Source organism: Microtus ochrogaster, unplaced genomic scaffold (assembly GCF_000317375.1).
Source record: "Microtus ochrogaster isolate Prairie Vole_2 unplaced genomic scaffold, MicOch1.0 UNK49, whole genome shotgun sequence".
NCBI classification, from domain to species: Eukaryota; Metazoa; Chordata; class Mammalia; order Rodentia; family Cricetidae; genus Microtus; species Microtus ochrogaster.
The window spans coordinates 621,407-641,598 of record NW_004949147.1 but is presented as its reverse complement, the minus strand read 5'-3'; the positions used below and the strand labels follow the sequence as shown (position 1 = coordinate 641,598).

Genomic DNA, 20,192 nt, shown 5'->3' with positions numbered 1-20,192 from the left:
GAGGAGGAGGAGGAGGAGGAGGAGGAGGAAGACGAGGAGGAGGAGGAGGAGAATAAAGGCATAGTTTAGGACTGATTTGAGCTTTTGCAGCCACAAAGCCCACCCCCAGCGATACACTTCCTCTAACAAGGCCACACCTACTCCAACAAAGTTTACACCTCCTAATCCTTCTAATTCTTTCAAATCATATCACTCACTCCCTGGTGACTGGTGGCTAAGCATTCAAATAGACTAGCCTTTGGGAGCCATTCCTACTCAAACCACCACACCAAACTTTCCAGGTGGTGTGGGACATTCCCACATTCCAGCTGTAGGGACATTTCCGGGAACCAACATCCACTCTAGACCTGCACTGGATTACCTGCTAGCAGAGTAGGCTAGTTGTGGGAACTGCCGTGTAGATGAACCTCCTCAAGTCACACTGGGTGAAGGCCTGTCCTTGTCAGTCTCTCCTAGTCACTCTCTTTTCCATCGGTTCTTAGTAGCCCTTACCCAGCCTCAGAAGCCCCCAGGAATAAAGCCAGGCCCTCCTCTCTCTGTCCCCCAGGCATATGTGAGCTGGGAGCTGGGGCCCTGCTCTGTACCTTCATTTCTCCTGCCAGGGTTTTTATTTTTATTTTATTTTTGTTTTTCGAGACAGGGTTTCTCTGTGGTTTAGCCTGTCCTGGAACTAGCTCTTGTAGACCAGGCTGGTCTCGAACTCACAGAGATCCGCCTGCCTCTGCCTCCCAAGTGATGTCCTGCCAGGGGTTTTAACCCACCTGGGCAAGCACCAGATGGTGCTTCTGTACAAAGGCCACTCCAGAGCCAAGGCAGAGGTCTCAGCTCCCCCCAGGGAGACTCTGCCTGGGCCCCCAGGTATCTGGTCCTTGTCGTCATCACAGCTCTGCTCCTGGATCTTCAGTCAGGCCTCAGCATCTGCAGGCCAGGCTCCTGAGGACTCCTCACATAAGGGAGTATGTCATGGCTGGGAGTTCCCCACAACTTGGACTGTGCACCTATGTAAGCTCTGCCTATAGTCTGGTCTCAATTTCTCTATTTGACCAAGGGCAATTGGACTGAATGGTGAAAGGTTGAAAAGAGGGTCCCTCTGTTGGGTAACAGCCTGCTTCCTGCACTCCTTCCTTGGTTCCTGCTTCAAGAAGGAAGACCAGAGAATATAGTACCGGGCAGAGTTGAAACTGTAACAGAGCTGGGGGCAGAGCTTTGCCATACTTCCGCTTGGGAGGGGCTCTGGTGTCATCCCTACCCCAGGAGTCTCTAGGCTAGACTCTAGGTAAGGTGCTGCCAGCACATCTGGTCCAGATGCTGCTGTGTCTTCCCTATCCCTGTCTGCAGTAGGAAGACAAAGGGGATGTCTGCCTATCCTCTGCTACTCCTATCCCTGGCAGTCCCCAGCCTCACTCGCTTTCTGGCCTTGTCTCTTCCACTCCTGTTGTCCCTGGGGTCCCTGCAGCAGGTGCCTCTCCTGCTCCTGGTGGGTCAGAAAGCATTCCACCCTCTGGGAAGAATGCTGACAGCAGCAGATCCGCGGAGCAGCTGGGGAGTGCTGGCTCATCCTTTCAACCCACAAGGCAGGATAGAGGCTGCAGCCTCTGATAAAGCAGATTCCTAGCCAGGGGCCCAGCTGATGGCTTATAAATGAGGGAGTGTGCTTCATAGCTCAGGGTGGAGGAGCAAGGGGGGTTGCTCAGCAGTTATCTCTTACTGCAGAGCTCCAGGCATGCACTCCGCACCCCAGCTAATCACACACACACACACACACACACACACACACACACACACACACACACACACACACCACCTCTCCCTTGGAGCTGAAGATGGCTCCAGAGCTCAGGATAGCAGTATGAGGACTAGGGACTCTGTTGTGGAATGCTAGAGAGCAGGGAGGCTAAAGAAATGGGTTGTCACCTGGGTCCTGAGGGTCACCCAACCTGGGTGGAGAGCAGTGGACTCATGAGGGTCATCAATAGACTGAGACACTGAGTCATTAAATACTCGGGCATCTCGGCAATCCAAGTGGCTCTACCTGTACCCTTGCTTAGAGCAGGGGTGGTGTGACCTGACCAGGGAGCCTCAGCCTACAAAGTCACCTCCCCATCTGTGATAGTGATGGCCAGTTTATGAGGTTATATAAGGAAGCTCTTGTGTGTGCTGTGTGTGCACAGGAATCCAGGCCCTTCTGTCCCCAGTCAGTGAGAGTACCTGGCCTCACCCAGCACCTGCCTCCCAAATATAAGCACAGTTCCAGGACAGCCATGAGAGAGTGCTGTCAACAGGGCTTCGCTGCTGGCTCTCCCATTCCCCTTTCTTCCCCAGACTCTCTGACTCTTAGAACATGAACCCAGGTATGGGCAGAAGCTCTGAGCACTCCGGAGCTTTCATCCTGGTATGGGAACCCTGTCAGCTTAAAAGATTCCTTAGGGCTGCAGGTGGGCGAGGAGGACCTGGAGGAGAAGATGGGAGACCCATTTTCTGTTTGAACATTGGCTCACAGCAGGCCTGGCTTCCTGGCTTGTGCTCACACTTCTGCCGAATTTGGACTTGGTCCAATAGGCCTCTGGACTTCTCAGAGGTGATTGGCCAGCTCGATTTACAGCCGCCCATTCTCTGGTGGCCAGACCTGAAGCTCCTTTGACTGCCTCCTGTCCCACTCTGGGACTTTGAGCACCTGCCAGGAAGAGAGGAACCATGCTGTGCCTTGGATCCCAGGAGGCTGGTGCTTACCCGAGTCCTTTAGTGGGACTCAGTCAGTGGACACAGAATAGAGGGCACAGTGACAGAAGTCCCAGGGGCATCTGGCAAGGCTGAGTATTGCTTCACAGACACCATGCAGAACTGGGGTCCATCCCCCCCTTACCCCTGGCCCAGGGTCCCTCAATGATTTGATTGACATTTCACATATACGTCAGCCTCAATCCATCTAGTTTCTCAAGTCTAGGCTTCTCTGAGCTATGGGTGCTGACTTTGGGTAACCTTCCTCAACCAACAAGACCTGTTTGATCCTTATAAGAGCCAGTTTGGAGGGGAACTGAAGCTGAAAACAGGATGATGGATGTTGCAGATCATGCTGGCAGTCCTGGAAAGCCCGGAATTTGCTCTCAGTTCTGTCTGACTCAGTAGCCCACTTCCCCCAACTCTGCCGCTGCCCAGTGGTCTTCCTCCAAGTGTAGACTCTGGAAACTGTAGAGCTCAGGTGGACATTCCCAAGCTATTACTTTATGATGTAAGGAGCCAGAAACCTTCACCCCCTGCTCTTGTGGCTCTCTGGCTTCAGCTCCTGCCTTCCATACCCACCACTTTGGTGAGGGTACTCGTAGACTAGCTCAGTGGTACCAACGTTTCTCACCACTGGCTTCTTCACCTACAAGGGATGGACCAAGTGCTCCTGAGATTTCATCCACTCATAGGATGGAGGAGGACTTTGTGGCCCTCCCATTTCCTGGCTCCAGGTCTGCCACTCCAGCTTTAGGAAGGGCCGAGATATCTCCATTTGAGCAGATGGTGTCCATGCCCCTCTCCTGGCTTCAACACACCTTATACTCCTAGAACTTTGTCCCTCTCAGGTTGGTAGCACCCTCCAGCAGGGCCCTCCCCCTCTCAGCAGGTTGACTCCCTCCACTCCAGGCCCATTCCCACAGCCCTTCTTGGTTGGCTTCCTACACCAGTACCACCCAAGGCCACTCTAAGACAGACCATGATTTCTGACCCCATGCCCTGGCACAGCATCCGCAACTCCATTCTAACTGGCCCCGAGGGGGACTAGTCTTCCCGCAAGGCTGCCAATCGTCCTCTTTGAGAAGCAGGGTTTGCTGAACTGGTTTTTTCCAAGCCAGACTGTTGGGTGTGAGGGACCAAGGGAGGGTGACATCACAGCACAGAGAAGGGGAATCTGACCTCCCTCAGGATGCTTTTGAGGGACGTGACCTCGGGGATGAGGCTCAAAAGTGCATCCTTTCATCACAGGCAGGACGAAGCTGGATGTGGCAGAGGATGTGCAAGGGCAGTCAGAGGAGAGAGAACAGGGGCCCAAGAGCCTAGGGAGTGGAAAAAGGTATCGAGAAACAAGAGGAGCTGTGGGGGTTGAGTAAAAGCAGAACAGGGACATCTCCTTGGTGCCCTAGAGTCATACTGCAGACCAGGGACACGGAAAAAGCTTGATGGGCAAATGGCACAGGCTGGGCAAAGTGTGGTGCCTGCCCAGCAGATGAGCAGCCAGCCTCCTTTGGGGGTGGCCTGGAGAGATGACCTGTGTATTTATTTACACAGGGAGGAGCGAGTCAACCCAACTTTACTTCAGGACTAATTCTTTCCTTCTGTTAGGTGTGAGTTCTTTATGAAGAGAGACAAGAGAGCAAAGCTCTAATGGGAGACCCTCAAGGCTAAGTTGCAGAGACAGTTCCTGTTTATGCCAATGAGGGGCGCTTTCTAGAGCTGGGTAGAGGTGGGAGCTTCGGGCAGATCGCCTGGATTTTTCATGTTAGGAGGGCAGGTAGGAAGACTAAGATTCCCCCCTTCATTCCTGATACCAGGGTAGGGCAGGGGACACGAGCTTTTTGAGGATGTCAGCTTTAAACTGGAGGATACTGGTTTCCCACAGCTGTGGAAACGTGGGTGGGTAATATTGGTGGGAGGCGATGACAGAAACCTGTGAACGTATGGTGTGAAATTGTCACTGTGGCCCTGGGTCTCAGGTGGGAACTGCATCTTCAGACACCTGGGTTTTTCAGTATCTTTGGCTCCTGGGGCGGGACTCCAGGGCAGAAGCAGCTGAAACTGCTATTGAATGTCTGTGTCGCTGAAAGTTAACCATGGGGTCAAACTGAGGCTAAATTAGCAAATGTAATCACCCAGCTTTTTTTTATTCAGCCACTGTTTGCTTGGGTGGTGATGAAGATGTCGGGCCACTACATCAGTCAGAGGCGGAGGTCTCTAGAGACAGTTGCAGTACGGGAGAGAGGTTCGGGGGAGATGGGGCCTGATGGGTGGGCGTGCATCTCATCCTGCACGGGGAGCTGGGCACATGGGAAACCCTGGCTGTCCTAGCTGAGTCAGCGAGAACCTGAAGGGAAAAGGCGCCCCGCCCTGGCCGGCCGCTCCAGCCTCGCGGGCCTCGCGTGGCGTGGGGTAATTAGGTGCAGCACCCGCCCGCTTGGCTGCGCGACGCGCGGGGGCGGGGACGCCGTCAAAGCGAAGCCTTCCCAAAGGACCGCGACCTGTTGTTTTTACTGGAAAAATAGGACCTCATGATCCCGCCACGACAAAGCGTGGGCTAGTAGGTGGGAGGGGTCTGGTCTGAGTGGCCGCACGCCCGAGGTCGCAGCAAAAAGGCTGGCCGAGTGACTCGAGTGGTAGAGCCTAAGCGCCGCACGGCGCGGGGCTTTTGTGTGGCGCGGGTTTCCTAGCCCAGCAACCGTGCTGATTGGCAGCGAGACGCTCTGAGGTGCTCAAGTAAGGGGACGTCCTCTCCGTCAGATCCCGCAGCCGGGGACCGCGGGGATCTTCCCAGAGACTGTTCGGCAAGTTCCAGCGAGCTGGGGCGTGGCGCCAAGACTTTCAAAAAACCCGCACAAGCCAAGAGCAGAATGTGTCGTTTGCTTCTAGCGCGCAAGCGGAGTCGCGCCCGCCTTCCTCTGCCCGGGCGCAGCGACCGCTTTCGTCTCTAGCGCCCTCCCGGGCCCCGGGAGAACAATGCCGGTCCTCTCCGCGCGCAGGAAGAGGCTGGCGAGCACGACCGGGCCGCGGCGGCGGAGTGGACCCAGCCTGGCAGTCCGGTGGGTTCCTCCTTTCGGTCCAGAGCAGGACTCCGGTCGCGGCCGCGCACCGATGCGGCCCCGGGGGCCTACGTGCACTACTGCACGACGAGGGGCGAGCCGCGGTCCGAGGCTGCTCCCGGGACCTCCCGGAAGACACCTCCACCGCTGCGGTCCCGACCCTAGAGGGGCAGACAGATCCTCCAGAGCCTGCGAGTTAGGGGCTAGAGCGGCCAGGCCTCCGGGCCGGGTCGAGCCCGGGCCGCCGACGGCTGCGTCACGCGAGGGGGCGGTGCTGCCACGGGCGGAGGCCGGAGCCGGAAGCGGAAGAGGCGCTCGGAGTGGGGAGTGGGGCCTAGCCGCAGCCGGAGCCTGGGAGACGGTGAGTATGGGCCCGAGCCCGCGGCCGGGCGGCTTGGGTGAGTCGGTGGGGACAGACAAGCTGGTACGGGACCTCGGCTCCCGGTCGGGTCTCGGCGTGTACCCTTTTTCCTTTTCGGCCCACGTCAGGCCGCGGTCCCGACCTCTCACCCCTGACCCGCCGCTTCTCTCCCGGAGGGCGGTCACTGTAGACCCCTTTTCTGGATCCCGCGGTGTTGGAGGCGGAGCCCAGGCAGCCTCCGAGGCGACTGGGAGCATCCCCGTCGGGCCCCGCGGGCTGGATTCGCGTCCGACATAAGCTAACCTGGAAAGGCTTTCCCTGCCCCGGGCTCGTGGCTTAGCCCGCAGACCTCCGCCGCGAGCCGCCTGGAGTTTGATTCTGGCTCAGGCTGGCCTTCCCTCTGGTCGCCGGGTCTTCCCTTGGCGGTTACGGGGAACGGGGCTCTGAGGTCCCCGGGATCCGGGCGGAAGGAAGGGACTCGAGTGAGGGCCTCCGGCCCCCTCGGTGTTTTGTTATGATGGAACCGCTCAATCCCGGAGAGTGGGTCAGACCAAGCCGGGAGTACAAGTGTCCAGGCTGCTCCTCGGTCCGGCCGGGAGCCTCTGTGCTTTAGTTCCGGGTGCGGGTGCCCTGATGCTTGGGTGGGAATTGCTTGAGTCTGGCCCCCGTCAAGGCGGAGTTGGCGGCCTTCCAGCTTCCCTCCTCCGTGCCCTTGAAAAGGAGGAGCGTTTTGCCCGGTGGCAGCCGCAGCTTGCGAGGTGGCAGGTTTGAGGTTGCAGTGGTGGGGCACTGCCAGCCAAAAATAACCATGGGTCGCTGGGGTGGCAGGAATCCGGGAGGGCAGCCGCTGACCTGGCTGGCTGTTCTTCTTGTCAGCCCGGTTCTCTAGCCAGGAACAGCAAATGAGAAGCCAGCCAGGCCTGTGCTCAGAGAAAAGCTGGCATCCTTAGCTTGGTTTCATTGGTCACATTGCCTTTTTTTCATTGTGCAGAGCCTCCCAATGCATAATTGTGGTGCTTAAGTTTTAAAAAGCCTCTCTACTGAGGTCTCAAGAAATCGGAGGGAATTTATGAGAAATGGGCCCAAGAGCCCTGGCTGGGATGACATGGGACACCTGGTAGTTCCTATATTTTACCTGCCCGGGCTGAGTTGCAAGGGAGGTGATCTCCATTGCTACCCTATACGTTGTACTTTATGACCGTCATACTTGGCCTTCTTTGCCTGTCTGGGAGATCTTATCTTTGTTTTCCAGGCATTGGAACCGAGCTCAAAAGTGACTCGTATAAATAAGGCCACAGGGCCAGTAAGTGGCAGCACTGGGATTGAGTTCAGGGTTTTCTGCCAAAACTTCCTACTGGCTCCCATGGAAAGGATTATAAATTGTGCCATTCATCATAACGCTGAGTGTTACCTGGAACCTTCTCAGACTGTCTTACTTCTTGAGGCCCAAACCTGTGCTAGGCTTTTGACTTTATAGGGCAGATATACTTAATTCTTACAGAACCTGCAAGAGATTATTGTTTCCTTCTTTCAAGAGGAGGCCGAAGCTCAGAGTGGTGTAATAACTTGCCCAAAGGCAAACAGTGGTAGTGGTAGTGGCATGGATTAGGTTGACATTGGACTCTGAAGCTGTGACTTTCCACCCAAGTAGACATATGGTCATAAAAATTTTCTAGGTCCCAGAAGGAAAACGTTGCCTGGTGTATATTAGACCACATTACCACATCCTCCAGATAGGTCTTTGTCTGCCTGATGAGGATGGGCAGGACCACACTTGCCTTGTGGGAAGATATGTGCCCTGGCCAGTAGGATGTCTTTTGGGCCAATTAGTGAGACATGAAATATTGCTTTCAGGACACAGGTTGAGCACTTGCCTTAAGGTAATTGGGGAAAAAATGAAAACAGAAACATTATTCAGACTATTGGGAAAATAACAAATCTACCGATTTTATGTAGTGTTTATCTCCAAGGATTTCTGGGTGGCCCAGACTTTTCAGATGGAGGGTTACTAGTGGGGAGATAGAAGGCAGTGCCTTTAAGTTCTCCAGAGGCCCCCAGAGGTTTAGATGAATTGGCCTCCCTGTCCTGCACATACACAAGTAGCTGTTTCAGTTTTGGATTATGCTGGTGAGATGAAGCAACCTTGATGGATTTGTTTAAAAGATGCTTGGCCAGGCAAGCCTAGAACTGTGCAAGACTAGAGGTTGGGTGTGAGCAGTTGCCGGCTTGGGAAGCAAACAAGCAGTGTGGGCTCTTTCTTGCCTGGCCATCTGGTGGAGAAAATGTGAAGGGGCAGGATATGTGTGAAAAGGGTACCAGCCTCATGTAACCATCTTCCTCAACTGGTTGCTGATCCAGCTTGGGAGTCTCCTCTATTGATATCAGTCCTCAGTAGCTAGGGATAGTGAATGGGAAGCCTGCTTCTGCTTCCAAGTGTAGACCTGCAGCCACCTCTTGGCATCTAACCAGCAGCACAGGAAACAGTGCTGTTAGGGGAGCTAGGCGGGATGGCAGTGATAGTGTTGGTTTAAGGCAGAGCATCTGGCATAGGTCTGAGTTGGTCTGAGGGCCACTAAAATGTGCCTCAGGCAAGCAGCTTACATTCTCCGAGGAGCGAGGAGCGTGGCATCTTCTGGGCTGAGACTGGATGGGCCAACAAGGGCTGGGCAGGTCCTCTGGGCCTTTACTCACTTGGCTAGACCCTGGTAGAGGTAGGGAATATTGATGAGATGTTGTGTCTTTGCTCAAGAGTCAGTGTTCTCATTTCTACTGTGACTCGTCATTGACTTAAGAGTTTTCAACTTCTTTGAGTTGAATCCAGTTCAGTGCCTTAGCCGGGCAGCTTTCAGTTTCTGAAACCAGTACATTGGCTCCATGCCACCAGTTCTTTAGCTCCAGACTCCTGGTATATTTAGATATAGTAGGAAGAAATTGAGCAAAGAAGCTCTTCTTTCCCCCTGCCCTTGGAATCTCTGTGGCAGTGCTCAGCATCCCTCTAAGAGCTCTACTTTTGTATCTGGACCCTGCTTACCTGGCTCAAATGTTTAGGCCCCTAGGCCGTGCTGGGGAGGCACTTGTTTGTTTACTCACTGGCAAAGGACGAGTCACCCATTGTATGCTGTTCTGTTACTGTGACCTCAAAGTTCTTCTTTACTTCATAAACTCCTGGGGGCGGGGGAGGGCTGCCCCTAAATAGAACAATGGGCCTCTTCTTCAGGAGCACCTGGCTGCACCAGGCAGCCCTGTGACTGGAAGCAGTGAGCAATGAGCTGTGTGCTGAGCAGGGCTTTCTCTTTCTTGTGGCCTAGATGCATCACTGTAAGCGATACCGTTCCCCAGAGCCAGACCCATACCTGAGCTACCGCTGGAAGAGGAGGCGGTCTTACAGTCGGGAGCATGAAGGTAGACTACGATACCCATCCCGAAGGGAGCCTCCCCCAAGGAGATCACGGTCCAGAAGGTGAGTGGGAGCTGGGTTGGAGGAAGTTCTTCTTTCCTCAGCTAGATGAGCAGATGGCCCAGAGACTCTGGTGGCCTTAAGTTCCTTTAGGTGACTGCCTCTGCCCAGATGCCCATGGACCCTGTCACCATCTCTGGGCTGCTTGCCTATCCTTATTTGTGTTTCCTAGCTTCAGTAGAAGCCACTTTCCTTTCCTGTCTTTGTCACAAAATGATCCTCCTTCTCCTTCTGTATTTTCTAGGCCACTCAACTGTGAGCCTTCCTCAGTGGGAAGTAGAACATTGTCCTAGCCTTAGAAAGACTGCTCCTGAGTCCTATCTGAGTCCCCAGACCAAAGTAATAGTTGTACCAGACTAGTCAACTCTGTCACTGTTGGAGGCCCTTCCCTGTGCTCGCTTGCTATTTCTGCTTCTTCCTCCTGTGGCACTGGAAGGACACTGTTATTACCCAAGGCTCTGAGAGTAAGCTTGGTACCTTTGCTCCTTCTCTCTGCTCACTTCCTTCAGCATGGATGCTTCAGCTCTGACAGACTTCCCTTGAGAGTCTTTGCAGGGGCCTTGCAAAGAAAAGCCTCTTGCCTGCTGGCAGGAACCCAGCTGGTAGGGCCCTTCTTGACTCATGTCCCCACCCCCTCTTGGCAGCCATGACCGCCTACCCTACCAGCGGAGATACCGCGAGCACCGTGACAGCGATACATACCGGTGTGAGGAGCGGAGCCCATCCTTTGGAGAGGACTGCTATGGGTCTTCACGTTCTCGACATCGAAGACGGTCACGAGAGAGGGGGCCATACCGTACCCGCAAGCATGCCCACCACTGTCACAAACGTCGTACCAGGTCTTGTAGCAGCGCCTCCTCGGTGAGTGGTGGCCAGAGTGTGCTAACAGGGGCCTAAAGGCCTCATCTCTTTCTAGCCTTCTCTCAGGCTGGCTGGTCTGGGTGAGTACTGGCAGCCCTGTGCATACACACCATTGTGTGTGCACATATGTGTGTGCGTGTGCGTGTTTGGTACAGGGCTGAGCAAGGATGTTATCCCCTCCATCTTCCGGCCCCTTGCCAGTGGTAACTGTAGGGGCTCTGGCTCCGGCGCTGGCTGGTTTCCAGCCTGTCTGTGTCTACCCACTGTTCCAGACTTAGGCTACATGGTACACATGTCTGGGACACACTCCTCAGGAATTGTACTAAGATTGATGTTTTGGAGTTATATGGCCTGGTCTTTTTCATATCAGGTCTTGTCCCCTTCCAAACTTTCCCCCAACTCCCCACACTTAGCTAAGTACTTTGAGTGCGGACTTGATCACTTCTGCTGCCTTACCTCACAGCCCCCCTCTCCCAGCGTACTAGAGTCTCCATCACCCAATGAAAAAGGGACACTTTGCCAGTCAGAATTTTTTTTTTTTTTAACTTTTTAAATGCTGGGATTCCAACCGAGAGCCAACACGTACTAGGCAAATGCTCCACCACTGATGTATGTCACACCCTGGTTCCCACACTTCCTCTTTGTTTTTTGAAAATCTTGTTATGTATCTAGGTTGGCCTAAAACTCCTGATTCTTTTGCCTCTATTTCCTGAGTTTCTAGCCCTTTCTTTTTTTGATACGGATCTTGAATTTCTGTGTTGAGCCGTCTAAGCTGCTGGTCTGTAAGCATATATCACTTTGCCCTGACAGTCAGTTCTCTTCTGCCTTGTTCCTTGATAGGTGAGGCACTTGTGATGAGGAGAGGCAGCCATTTGTGTGCTGGGGCACCTAGGCCTCACCTTTTGCTGACCCCTTAAAAACAGAGGTTGGCCAGCATTCTAGGGTGGTGGGTTGAACAGACCAAGAGTCCACACTGTACTCAATCCCATGGAAAAGAAAAGTCACATGTGTGTTTCTGAGGTTATGTGCTGTCTTCTCTTCTTCCCCATCTCTTCTCCCCATGCTGTCCTCCTGCTGGCCAAGAGGCCTCTGAATAGTAGTGGTGGGTTCAGTGGAGGTATCTTCTTTGCCCAGTCTCTGTGACTTGAGTGTCATGGGTTGAAGGTTGACTCTTGTAAGTGAATCCAGCATGGCCTGTGGCCTCACACAGTGCCACACGCTGCCACTGGATGGCAGTGTAAGTCTGTTGCTCTGCTTATTTAGGGTGCCCTCTGTTGTTGTGGGACGGGTCTGGCTTATGAGTGGCACAAGTCCTAAGGCCAGGCCAGGAGCTGGCTTGGGGCCTGAAGGTCGGCTGTCCTGGAGGATCTCAGCCAGGCTCATTTCCTGCTGGAGGCTGGTGGCAGGAGGACTGCTGGCAGAAGGCTGTTTCTGGTAGTTGCTTAAGTCTGGCCAAGGATGTCATGTGGGAGCAGGTGGTAGCTTGGTTTTACGTAGCAGCTGTTGAACATGTTGTGAGGCTGTGTGGGCGAACAGAGGCAGGCAAGGACAGGCTGAGCATGCTGCTGCTGCAGAAGCCAGGATAGCCCTCAGATCAGTCCTGAAGGTTGGACCCAGGTTGGGCCAGCCGCCTTTTTGCGCCGTCCACTCTCCCGCGTCTTCAGCTCTGGCCAAAGTCATGGGAGGGTCAGGGCGGGGGAGACTCAGAAGAGGAGGGAGTCAGGGCTGTGGCTGTCCTTGGGGCCTGGCCCCTCTGTGTCAGAGGCTGGACATCTTTCTGAGCATTGTGGCACTCTTCTTAGAGATAATGTCCGAGTTTTCTTACATACCTGTAGCTGTTTTTGCTTTTCTGTTTTGAAGTCAGTTTGTGTCTTGACGTGTCCCTTGCAATATCCCTATCGTTATATATGCTGTGTGCCTTATGAAATGCTGGGATCTGGAAAATCCAACCAACCAACCCACCGGCTCCTCACCGTCTCCACCTCTGCCTTTGACTGACACCTCAATCTGTCAATCGGAACCGCCTACCATGCGATTGGTCGGATGGCGTTTCGGGGGGCGGTGCATGCAGAGAAGCCAACAGAGCAGTAAGCGCAGCAGCCGGAGTGTGGAAGATGACAAGGAGGGTCACCTGGTGTGCCGGATCGGCGATTGGCTCCAAGAGCGATGTACAGCCACCTTTCGTAAAACTTTACCTCTCTACTTTCTACCCCCCTTGTTAGATGAGACCTCTCCTGCGTGGAGGGGCCCTAGTGCGCGTGGTGCCTTAGTGGGGCCACCAGTAATTGCCTGAATGACACAGACACTAGCAACTTCTGTTTTTAAGAGTGTAGCAGTGAGCAAGAACCTTTGTTTTTTGAGGATTTGAATGCTGTGAACTTGCAGGAGCTGCCAGACTCCCGCCCTCCAGACTCTGATGCCCAGCTTCTTCTCTCTCACAGATGAGATCGTGGGGAACCTGGGTGAAGGAACCTTTGGCAAGGTGGTGGAGTGTTTGGACCATGCCAGGTGAGCATGCAGGGGCAGCATAGCCAGCTCTGGGTGTGAGCATGCTTGGAAGAGCTAGTTTGAGGCTCCTCAAGGTGTAGCTCTTTTTGGGGGGTAGCACCAGTGCCGATGCATGTGCTGGGCTTTACTAATCTCACGAAGTAAGGGAGAAATAAATGAGATTTGACAGGTATGTGACATCGCTGCCCAAGAACTTCTGATCAATAGGTGCCTCTGCCCTTTATGAGCTGTGGCATTGATAACCAGGCAGGGCCAAGGCCTGGCTTCTGTGGAGTGGCCTAGAACTGCATCCCATGAGCTTTTAGAGATTTTTGGTCAGGCCGCATCTCTTTTTTCTGGTTTCTTGGGCAGAGAAAAGGACAGCTATAAAAGGATCTGAGAATCTATAAGGAATTCAAAGGGAGTCAATACAGGGCCAGTGGAGGTGGAATTCAGTTCTTCCAACAGCCCTGGAATGAGTTATACCTGTGTTGTGTCGGGGTGGGGGGGTACGCCTTGTTTCAGAAGTCTAAAGTAGTGGGCTTGCCTCCCTCTCTGTCAGAAGGATAAGAGTGCTTCCGGCCTGGCCTTATGCTGCCTTTGCTCCTGCCATGTCTGCCTGAGAGGTCCCAGGGCCAGATGAGAGACATGAAACTCTGGCCTTCACATCTAGCATCTGCTGCCCACCCTAGTGGGACAAGGGCCTTCTTTGGTTTTTTGAGACTGGGTTCCTCTGCAACTTTGGAGCCTGTCCTGGAACTAGCTCTTATAGACCAGGCTGGCCTCAAACTCACAGAGATCCACCTGCCTCTGCCTCCCGAGTGCTGGGATTAAAGGCGTGCGCCACCACTGCCCAGCTTGTGACTAGGGTCTTGACTAGTTCATGTTGACTTGGTCTAGATTACAGAGGCAGTGCCTGTCTGTGTCATTCTACTGAGACCAAATCACTCCCTCCAGTCCTAGCGGTGAATACGTATCCCCTCATCATCTGTAAGACTAGAATTCTTGCTTTCTTCCCTGTAGCCGTAGGTGAGAGGCAGCCCTCTGGGAACTAGTTCTTCCTGCCTTACTAACCTCTAATTGCTTTAGTGCATTAGCTAAAGAGTGCTGGTGCTCTCATGTGAGCCATGCCAGCCACTGCTTCAGAGATGAAGCATTAACATCCTCTGTGGCCTCCCAAGTTAGACCTCAGTCTTTGATGACGAGCTGGGCTGTTGATGGCTCTCCCACATGAAGTGGGCTTCTTAGAAAGGACCATTGAACCCAAAGTCAGCTGAGAGATGAAGTGCTAATGTGACCGAGAAGCTTTCCTCTGCTCCCAGTTTCCATTCAAATGCTTGTTCATCCACCATGACCCCCAAGAATGAGTTGAGTGTAGGAACATATACTCACTGTCTTGTGACCAGATGTAGACATGACCGATCCAAGAACTGTGATACAGGAAGACAGCTACCAATGTGTGGACTGTTCTTTGAAGCTTGGGGGTGGGATATAAGCCTCTAAAGTAACTAAAGGACAGAGATAAGGTCTTGGGAACCTTTAAAAAATTCAAAGGGAGTCAATACAGGGCCAGTGGAGGTAGAATTCAGCTCTGCCAACAGCCCTGACAGACCATTGTGTGGGTGTGTGGCAGGGGGGCAACTTGTTTCAGAAGTCTGAAATAGTGGCCTCTCTTCAGCCTGCACTGCCCATGAAACCAGAAAAATGGATGAGGGCTAGCAGAGCAGGGAATTCTGAAGTTGTCTTTGCCTGTGGGTCTATGAACCTGTTTACAGCATCAATGCCATTCCTTGAAGCACCAGAGTACCCTGCTGGGCCAGGGCCACCTCATCTTAGCTCTCCACTGGCACCTGAATACTAGCTCTCATTGACAAGTCTTGGCAACCCAGCTTGGCATGTTTCTTTGTCCGGTCACATCCTACAAATGGCCTGCTAAGGTGGGGTAGAGCATGAAGGGTAGAGCAACAACAGTGGAACTCTCATGGGACACCGAGAAACTTCCTGGCCCTCTGTAGCTGGTGGGAAATGCTGATGCAGTTAGTTAGTTGGGGGAAGGACCTGGATTAGAGTGTAGTGTAGGGAGTGGCCCAGGCTTCCAGTGAAGAAGTGGGGCCTACAGGAGGGTAGGTTATCAGATAAGCTTCCAGGGACTAGGGTTGGTCAGGATTGGCCTCAACTCTTCTGCCTAGATTCTCCCTGGGGAGCTAGAAGTTTCTCAGATCCTAAAGGTGTACGTCAGCATGGAAACCAAGAGAGTTCATACAGATGCCAGGGGGTCTTGTATGGTAAGCAGAGGTCTGGTGTTGCTTTAACAGGTTGTACTTCAAGTATAAACACTGCCTCAGAATCTGGATTATGTAGTGGTATTGAGTTGCTGGGTTTCAGGAAAGGATAGCATGCTGGGCAGTTGGCTGATGAGAGCCTTCGTGTCTTTCCTGATCTACAGAGGGAAGTCACAGGTTGCCCTGAAGATCATCCGTAATGTGGGCAAGTACCGGGAGGCTGCTCGTCTAGAAATTAATGTTCTCAAGAAAATCAAGGAGAAGGACAAAGAGAATAAGTTGTGAGTATCTACAAGGAGTGAGAGGGCATCACTCAGTGGGGTAGCATCCTCTAGTTCCAGCTGCCCGAACCCAGGGATTTCTCAGTGTCTTACAGGAGCTCGGTACTGCTTTCTCAAAACACTCAGTAGGGGAGTGTGACAGGGTTCTTTTTGGAAAAGAGCCCTTGGACTTGAGGCTCTATCTAATCTGGCTTTGTGTTCTGAAGTCGTCCTAGCCCTGCATTTATGAGTTAGGGACTTCACAGGTTTGTGACGCTTGTTTGGACACTTACAGAGCTTTTCTTTGGCAGATAGATACCAAGCACTTCACTGTGCTACACTCAGCAGAGGGGATGTATCTCCCCAGGCCCTCAAGAAGCTTAGTAGTACCCGGAGGCCTGTGTTGTACTGGTGTAATTCTATCTCCCCCTCGTAACTGGCAGGGCTGCTTACCATTCCAGCCACGGGTGAGCTGATCCCAAAGTTAAAGTCCCTCCACACAGTAGGAAGTTCATTTCTCGCTCAGAGCCCATCTGTGTGATAGTAGATTGAGACACGTGCTCTGTTGCATCGTATCATGGTATGCAAAACAATGTTGAGTCAGGTGAGTCGGAGCTTGAATCCCACCTATCCTTTTTTCCTCTAGCCTGTGTGTCCTGATGTCTGACTGGTTCAACTTCCATGGTCATATGTGCATCGCCTTTGAGCTCCTGGGCAAGAACACCTTTGAGTTCCTGAAGGAGAACAACTTCCAGCCTTACCCCCTACCACATGTCCGGCACATGGCCTACCAGCTCTGCCATGCTCTTAGATGTAAGTGCCCATTGGTGGTTGGAGCATGGAGTACTTTGTTCTCAAAACAAAGTTGCCTAGTGGTCTTGCCACCCTCTTTCCTCTAGCACACTGTTAATGGTTCTGCAAGGTCTCTTAAGCCTAGGGCCCCTGGCTGAAAGGTTCTTCTATCTTCAGATAGGAATCTCAGTGTGAGGCTAGAGGGACCACATATGCCAGGCTCTTCCACAAGTGCTTAGGAAGAAAAGAGAAAGTGCTCTAGAAGTTGCCTAGCTACTGACCTTGCCTTCATCTTCATAGAAGAGGAAAAGGTAGAAAGTGGACCCGACAGGCTCCTGCTACCCAGAGACCTCTGTCACTCATCTATCCACCAACCTTGAAGAGCAGCTTTGCTGGAACCCAGTGCTCAGTGCACTGTAGGACTTAGGTAGAAAGGCAGCTTAGAAAGTGACAAGGCCTAGAGCTAAGATACACAGGCCTACATACCTTACACAGGCCTAAGTACCTTAGGTGATGGGGAAAAGAACCAAGAAAGGGGCACGGTTCTGCAAAGGTCTAGACTGCCTTGTGAGCATCTTGTAGGCCAAATGGGAACATTGAGGTTGAAAAGTAGAAAGTGACAGTGATTGGATGCAGAAGACTTTCCTTCTCCGGGATGGCTTCATAGGCATGCTTTCCAATAGTCACACTTTGGTGCAGTGAGCCATTATATAGCTAGTACTGAGGAGAGGACTCACTCATGTGGCGTCAGTGAGATGGTAAGGCTCTGCCTCTCTAGAGAGTGGTGGAGGGGTTTTCTGATGGAAAGCATTCCTTCCTTCCCTGTCTTCTGGATTATGAAGAGGCCTTACAGAACTGGGCTAGGGTTGGAAGTGAGCAGCTCTGGCCACAAGCTGGTGGGCAAGCCTAGGGTCTCAATCTGCTTCTCTCTCCTCTAGTTCTACATGAGAACCAGCTGACCCACACAGACTTGAAGCCAGAGAACATCTTGTTTGTGAATTCTGAGTTTGAAACCCTCTACAATGAGCACAAGGTAGAGCACTGACTGGGTGGGCAAGAGTGTGGCCCTGCTCCCTGCTCCAAGGTAGGTCACCTACCTGGGCAGACTGACCTAGCTGGCCTGCCTTGCATTCAGAGCTGCGAGGAGAAGTCAGTGAAGAACACCAGCATCCGAGTGGCAGACTTTGGCAGTGCCACATTTGACCACGAACATCACACCACCATTGTGGCTACCCGTCACTATCGCCCACCTGAGGTGATCCTTGGTGAGTGGCTTCATAGCCTCCAGTATTGTTTACACTGGGCAGTTGTCAGAATGAATATCTGGATGTGTTGGCACACATCTGTAATCCAAATTTTTAGAAGGCAGAAAAGATCAGTTTAAACCAGCGTTGGCTACACGAGACCCTGTCTCAAAGCAAGGCATGTGGTAAACAGTACCAATCAATCTGCTGCCTGGACTGGACAATATCCAAGACACCAAGGTAGACTTTGGTGTTAGTCAGACACAGCCTTGTTAGTGGGGTTTGGGCAAGAGCTATGCCAGCTAGAATGGCAGCTTCCTGGGAATGTAGGGTGTTGAGTCTCACATCTTGCCATCTTGGCTTACAGAGCTGGGCTGGGCACAGCCCTGTGATGTCTGGAGTATTGGCTGTATTCTCTTCGAGTACTACCGTGGCTTTACCCTCTTCCAGGTATAGTACTGGGTTGGTGGGCTGTAGGGCACATGGTCAAGAAGCTGTGTGGTTAAGGAATTGATACCTTCCATTCCATCCCTACCAGTTCATGTGAATCTAGACTCTTAGGGGTTATAGTTGCTCAGGGCAAGGAATCAGTTAAGAGTCTAAAGCAGGTAGGGAGGATTTCATCCAGGAAAAGACTGGGTACAAACAGATTCTGTCTGGGCAAGAACTTATCATAGCAATCCTGTGGCATGAAGAACCAACCTGGTGTGCAATCAGCCAGCCAGGTCCACCTATGGGGCCGAAAAACATGAGCCCAGCCCTGGTTCTAGGCCTGTGGGATGCCACCAGGTTGTGTTGAGACAGTTTCCCTCTCCTGGAGTGGGGAGCTTTTGGCCCGTCTTTTCTCACCCTTTACTCTTCCAAAATGGGCAGAAGTTGGACTTAATTCTTACTTGTTCAATCCCTGACCTTCTGCAGACTCATGAAAACAGAGAACACTTGGTTATGATGGAGAAGATCCTAGGGCCCATCCCATCTCACATGATCCACCGTACCAGGTAAGAAGTCTCCATGGCTCTGGGTCAGCTGGGTACCAGAGACACAGCCTTTGTCAAGTATTCCTGTGGTTCTCCCAGCTCCTTATAACCTTTACTGTATGTTCCTCAAACCTGTCTGGTAAAAGCTGTTGCCCCTACCAACCTTTGCAGGGTCAGGCTAACACCTATTTTCTGTCCCTGTTGCTACCTGAAGACTGCCAGGAACCACTTTTCCCCCACCTCCCACCTGAGTCCAGACCTGAGGGCTTCCACTCCTTAATTCCTTTTTTCCCCTTGTCTTTCTAGGAAGCAGAAATATTTCTACAAAGGGGGCCTGGTTTGGGATGAGAACAGCTCTGATGGGCGGTATGTGAAGGAGAACTGTAAACCTCTGAAGGTCAGTTTCTGGCTCCCCCAGCTCAGCTCACTCAAGGAGACCCCAGGCTTTGGGCAAACAAGCAGTAGAGACAGGATGGGCAGCTAACACCTGCCTGATCATATCAGTTCTCTGTGAGGCAGCACCCAAGACTATTGGGTACTTGCAGTAAGGCTTTCTGCAAGCTGCCCGAGGCGCCCTTAGCTTTGCACCTTTCCACAGGGGGCTGAGAGTGTAATGGGGAACATACCAGAAGACCAGCTGTCAGCTGCTGCTTCCTGTCCCCTTCTCTTCTCTGAATTTTGGGAAGAACTAGGCAGGACTAAGGCAAGAGCGAGGGAAAACCTAGATATGGCCAGGAGGACCGTCAACTGTTATTTGGTACCCGGCCAAGTGCATTTTCCAGAGGTGATTTCTACCCATCCATTAGAACTTTGCATGTGGGGTAGAAGCACCAACCCAGCAAGATCTCACCCGGTAGCCTAAGTTCTGAGCATGAAAGGAAAGGAGTTGTTCTGTCCTGGAGGGCAGAAGTAGTCCTCCAAGGAGGCATAGCTGCCTCCTTGACCCATCCCAGCGAGGTATCCCAGAGGCAAGGGGACTGCGTGGCTTCCCACAACCCTGCTATCACACTGAGGCACCTTGTGTCCTTGAGCAGAGTTACATGCTCCAGGACTCCCTGGAGCATGTGCAGCTGTTTGACCTGATGAGGAGGATGTTAGAATTCGACCCTGCTCAGCGCATCACACTGGCAGAAGCCTTGCTGCATCCCTTCTTTGCTGGCCTGACCCCCGAGGAGCGGTCCTTCCACAGCAGCCGTAACCCCAGCAGATGACAAGTGCAGGCCAGCATACGAAGAGTTGGAGAGCTGGACTGGGCTCCTGGCCCCTTTTCTCCAGCCTCTCCCACTGGCCTCCGAGCCAGGGCCACCGATGAACAGTGCAATGTGAAGGAAGGCAAGGAGCCTGCAAGGGACGGGGGGATGTGGTGCCCAGCTGCCAGAAAGCACAGATTGGACCCAAGCTATTTATATGTTGTAAAGTTATAATAAAGTGTTTCTTACTGTTTGTAACCCCCTGGTACCAGTGTGTCCATCTCCAGGCTCCTTGCCTTCTCCCTTCTCTGACTGACTTATTAATAAAGTCTTTCTTAGCAGCTCAGCTTGTGGAAAGCTAAGTGTGGGTTGGGCCAGACACAGAAAGGCAAGCCAATGAGTAAGCTGGAACATCTTCTAGGGCAGCAGTTCTCAACCGTGGGGCTCAACAACTCTTTCATACAAGTCACCTAAGGCCATCAGGAAATACAGATATTTCCATTA

General features: G+C 52.7%; 1 protein-coding gene across 5 annotated transcripts; it reads left to right on the top strand.

Moving 5' to 3' along the window:
• Positions 1 to 4,873: 4,873 nt before the first annotated feature.
• On the top strand, positions 4,874 to 20,034 carry Clk3 (CDC like kinase 3). 5 transcript variants are annotated; one of them, XM_005369460.2, is made up of 13 exons: positions 4,874 to 6,138; positions 9,447 to 9,598; positions 10,240 to 10,456; positions 12,528 to 12,624; positions 12,898 to 12,964; positions 15,390 to 15,506; positions 16,132 to 16,298; positions 17,216 to 17,310; positions 17,413 to 17,542; positions 17,889 to 17,971; positions 18,440 to 18,519; positions 18,805 to 18,895; positions 19,533 to 20,034. In XM_005369460.2, exons 1-13 carry the CDS (start codon positions 5,695 to 5,697, stop codon positions 19,707 to 19,709), a joined length of 1,917 nt encoding a protein of 638 aa, XP_005369517.1. In that variant the 5' UTR covers positions 4,874 to 5,694; the 3' UTR covers positions 19,710 to 20,034. The 5 variants fall into 5 exon arrangements, with proteins under 5 accessions (XP_005369517.1, XP_013210042.1, XP_013210044.1 ...); XM_013354588.1 differs by lacking the exon at positions 4,874 to 6,138 and adding an exon at positions 6,153 to 6,175; XM_013354590.2 differs by lacking the exon at positions 4,874 to 6,138 and adding an exon at positions 6,219 to 6,757.
• Positions 20,035 to 20,192: the final 158 nt, after the last annotated feature.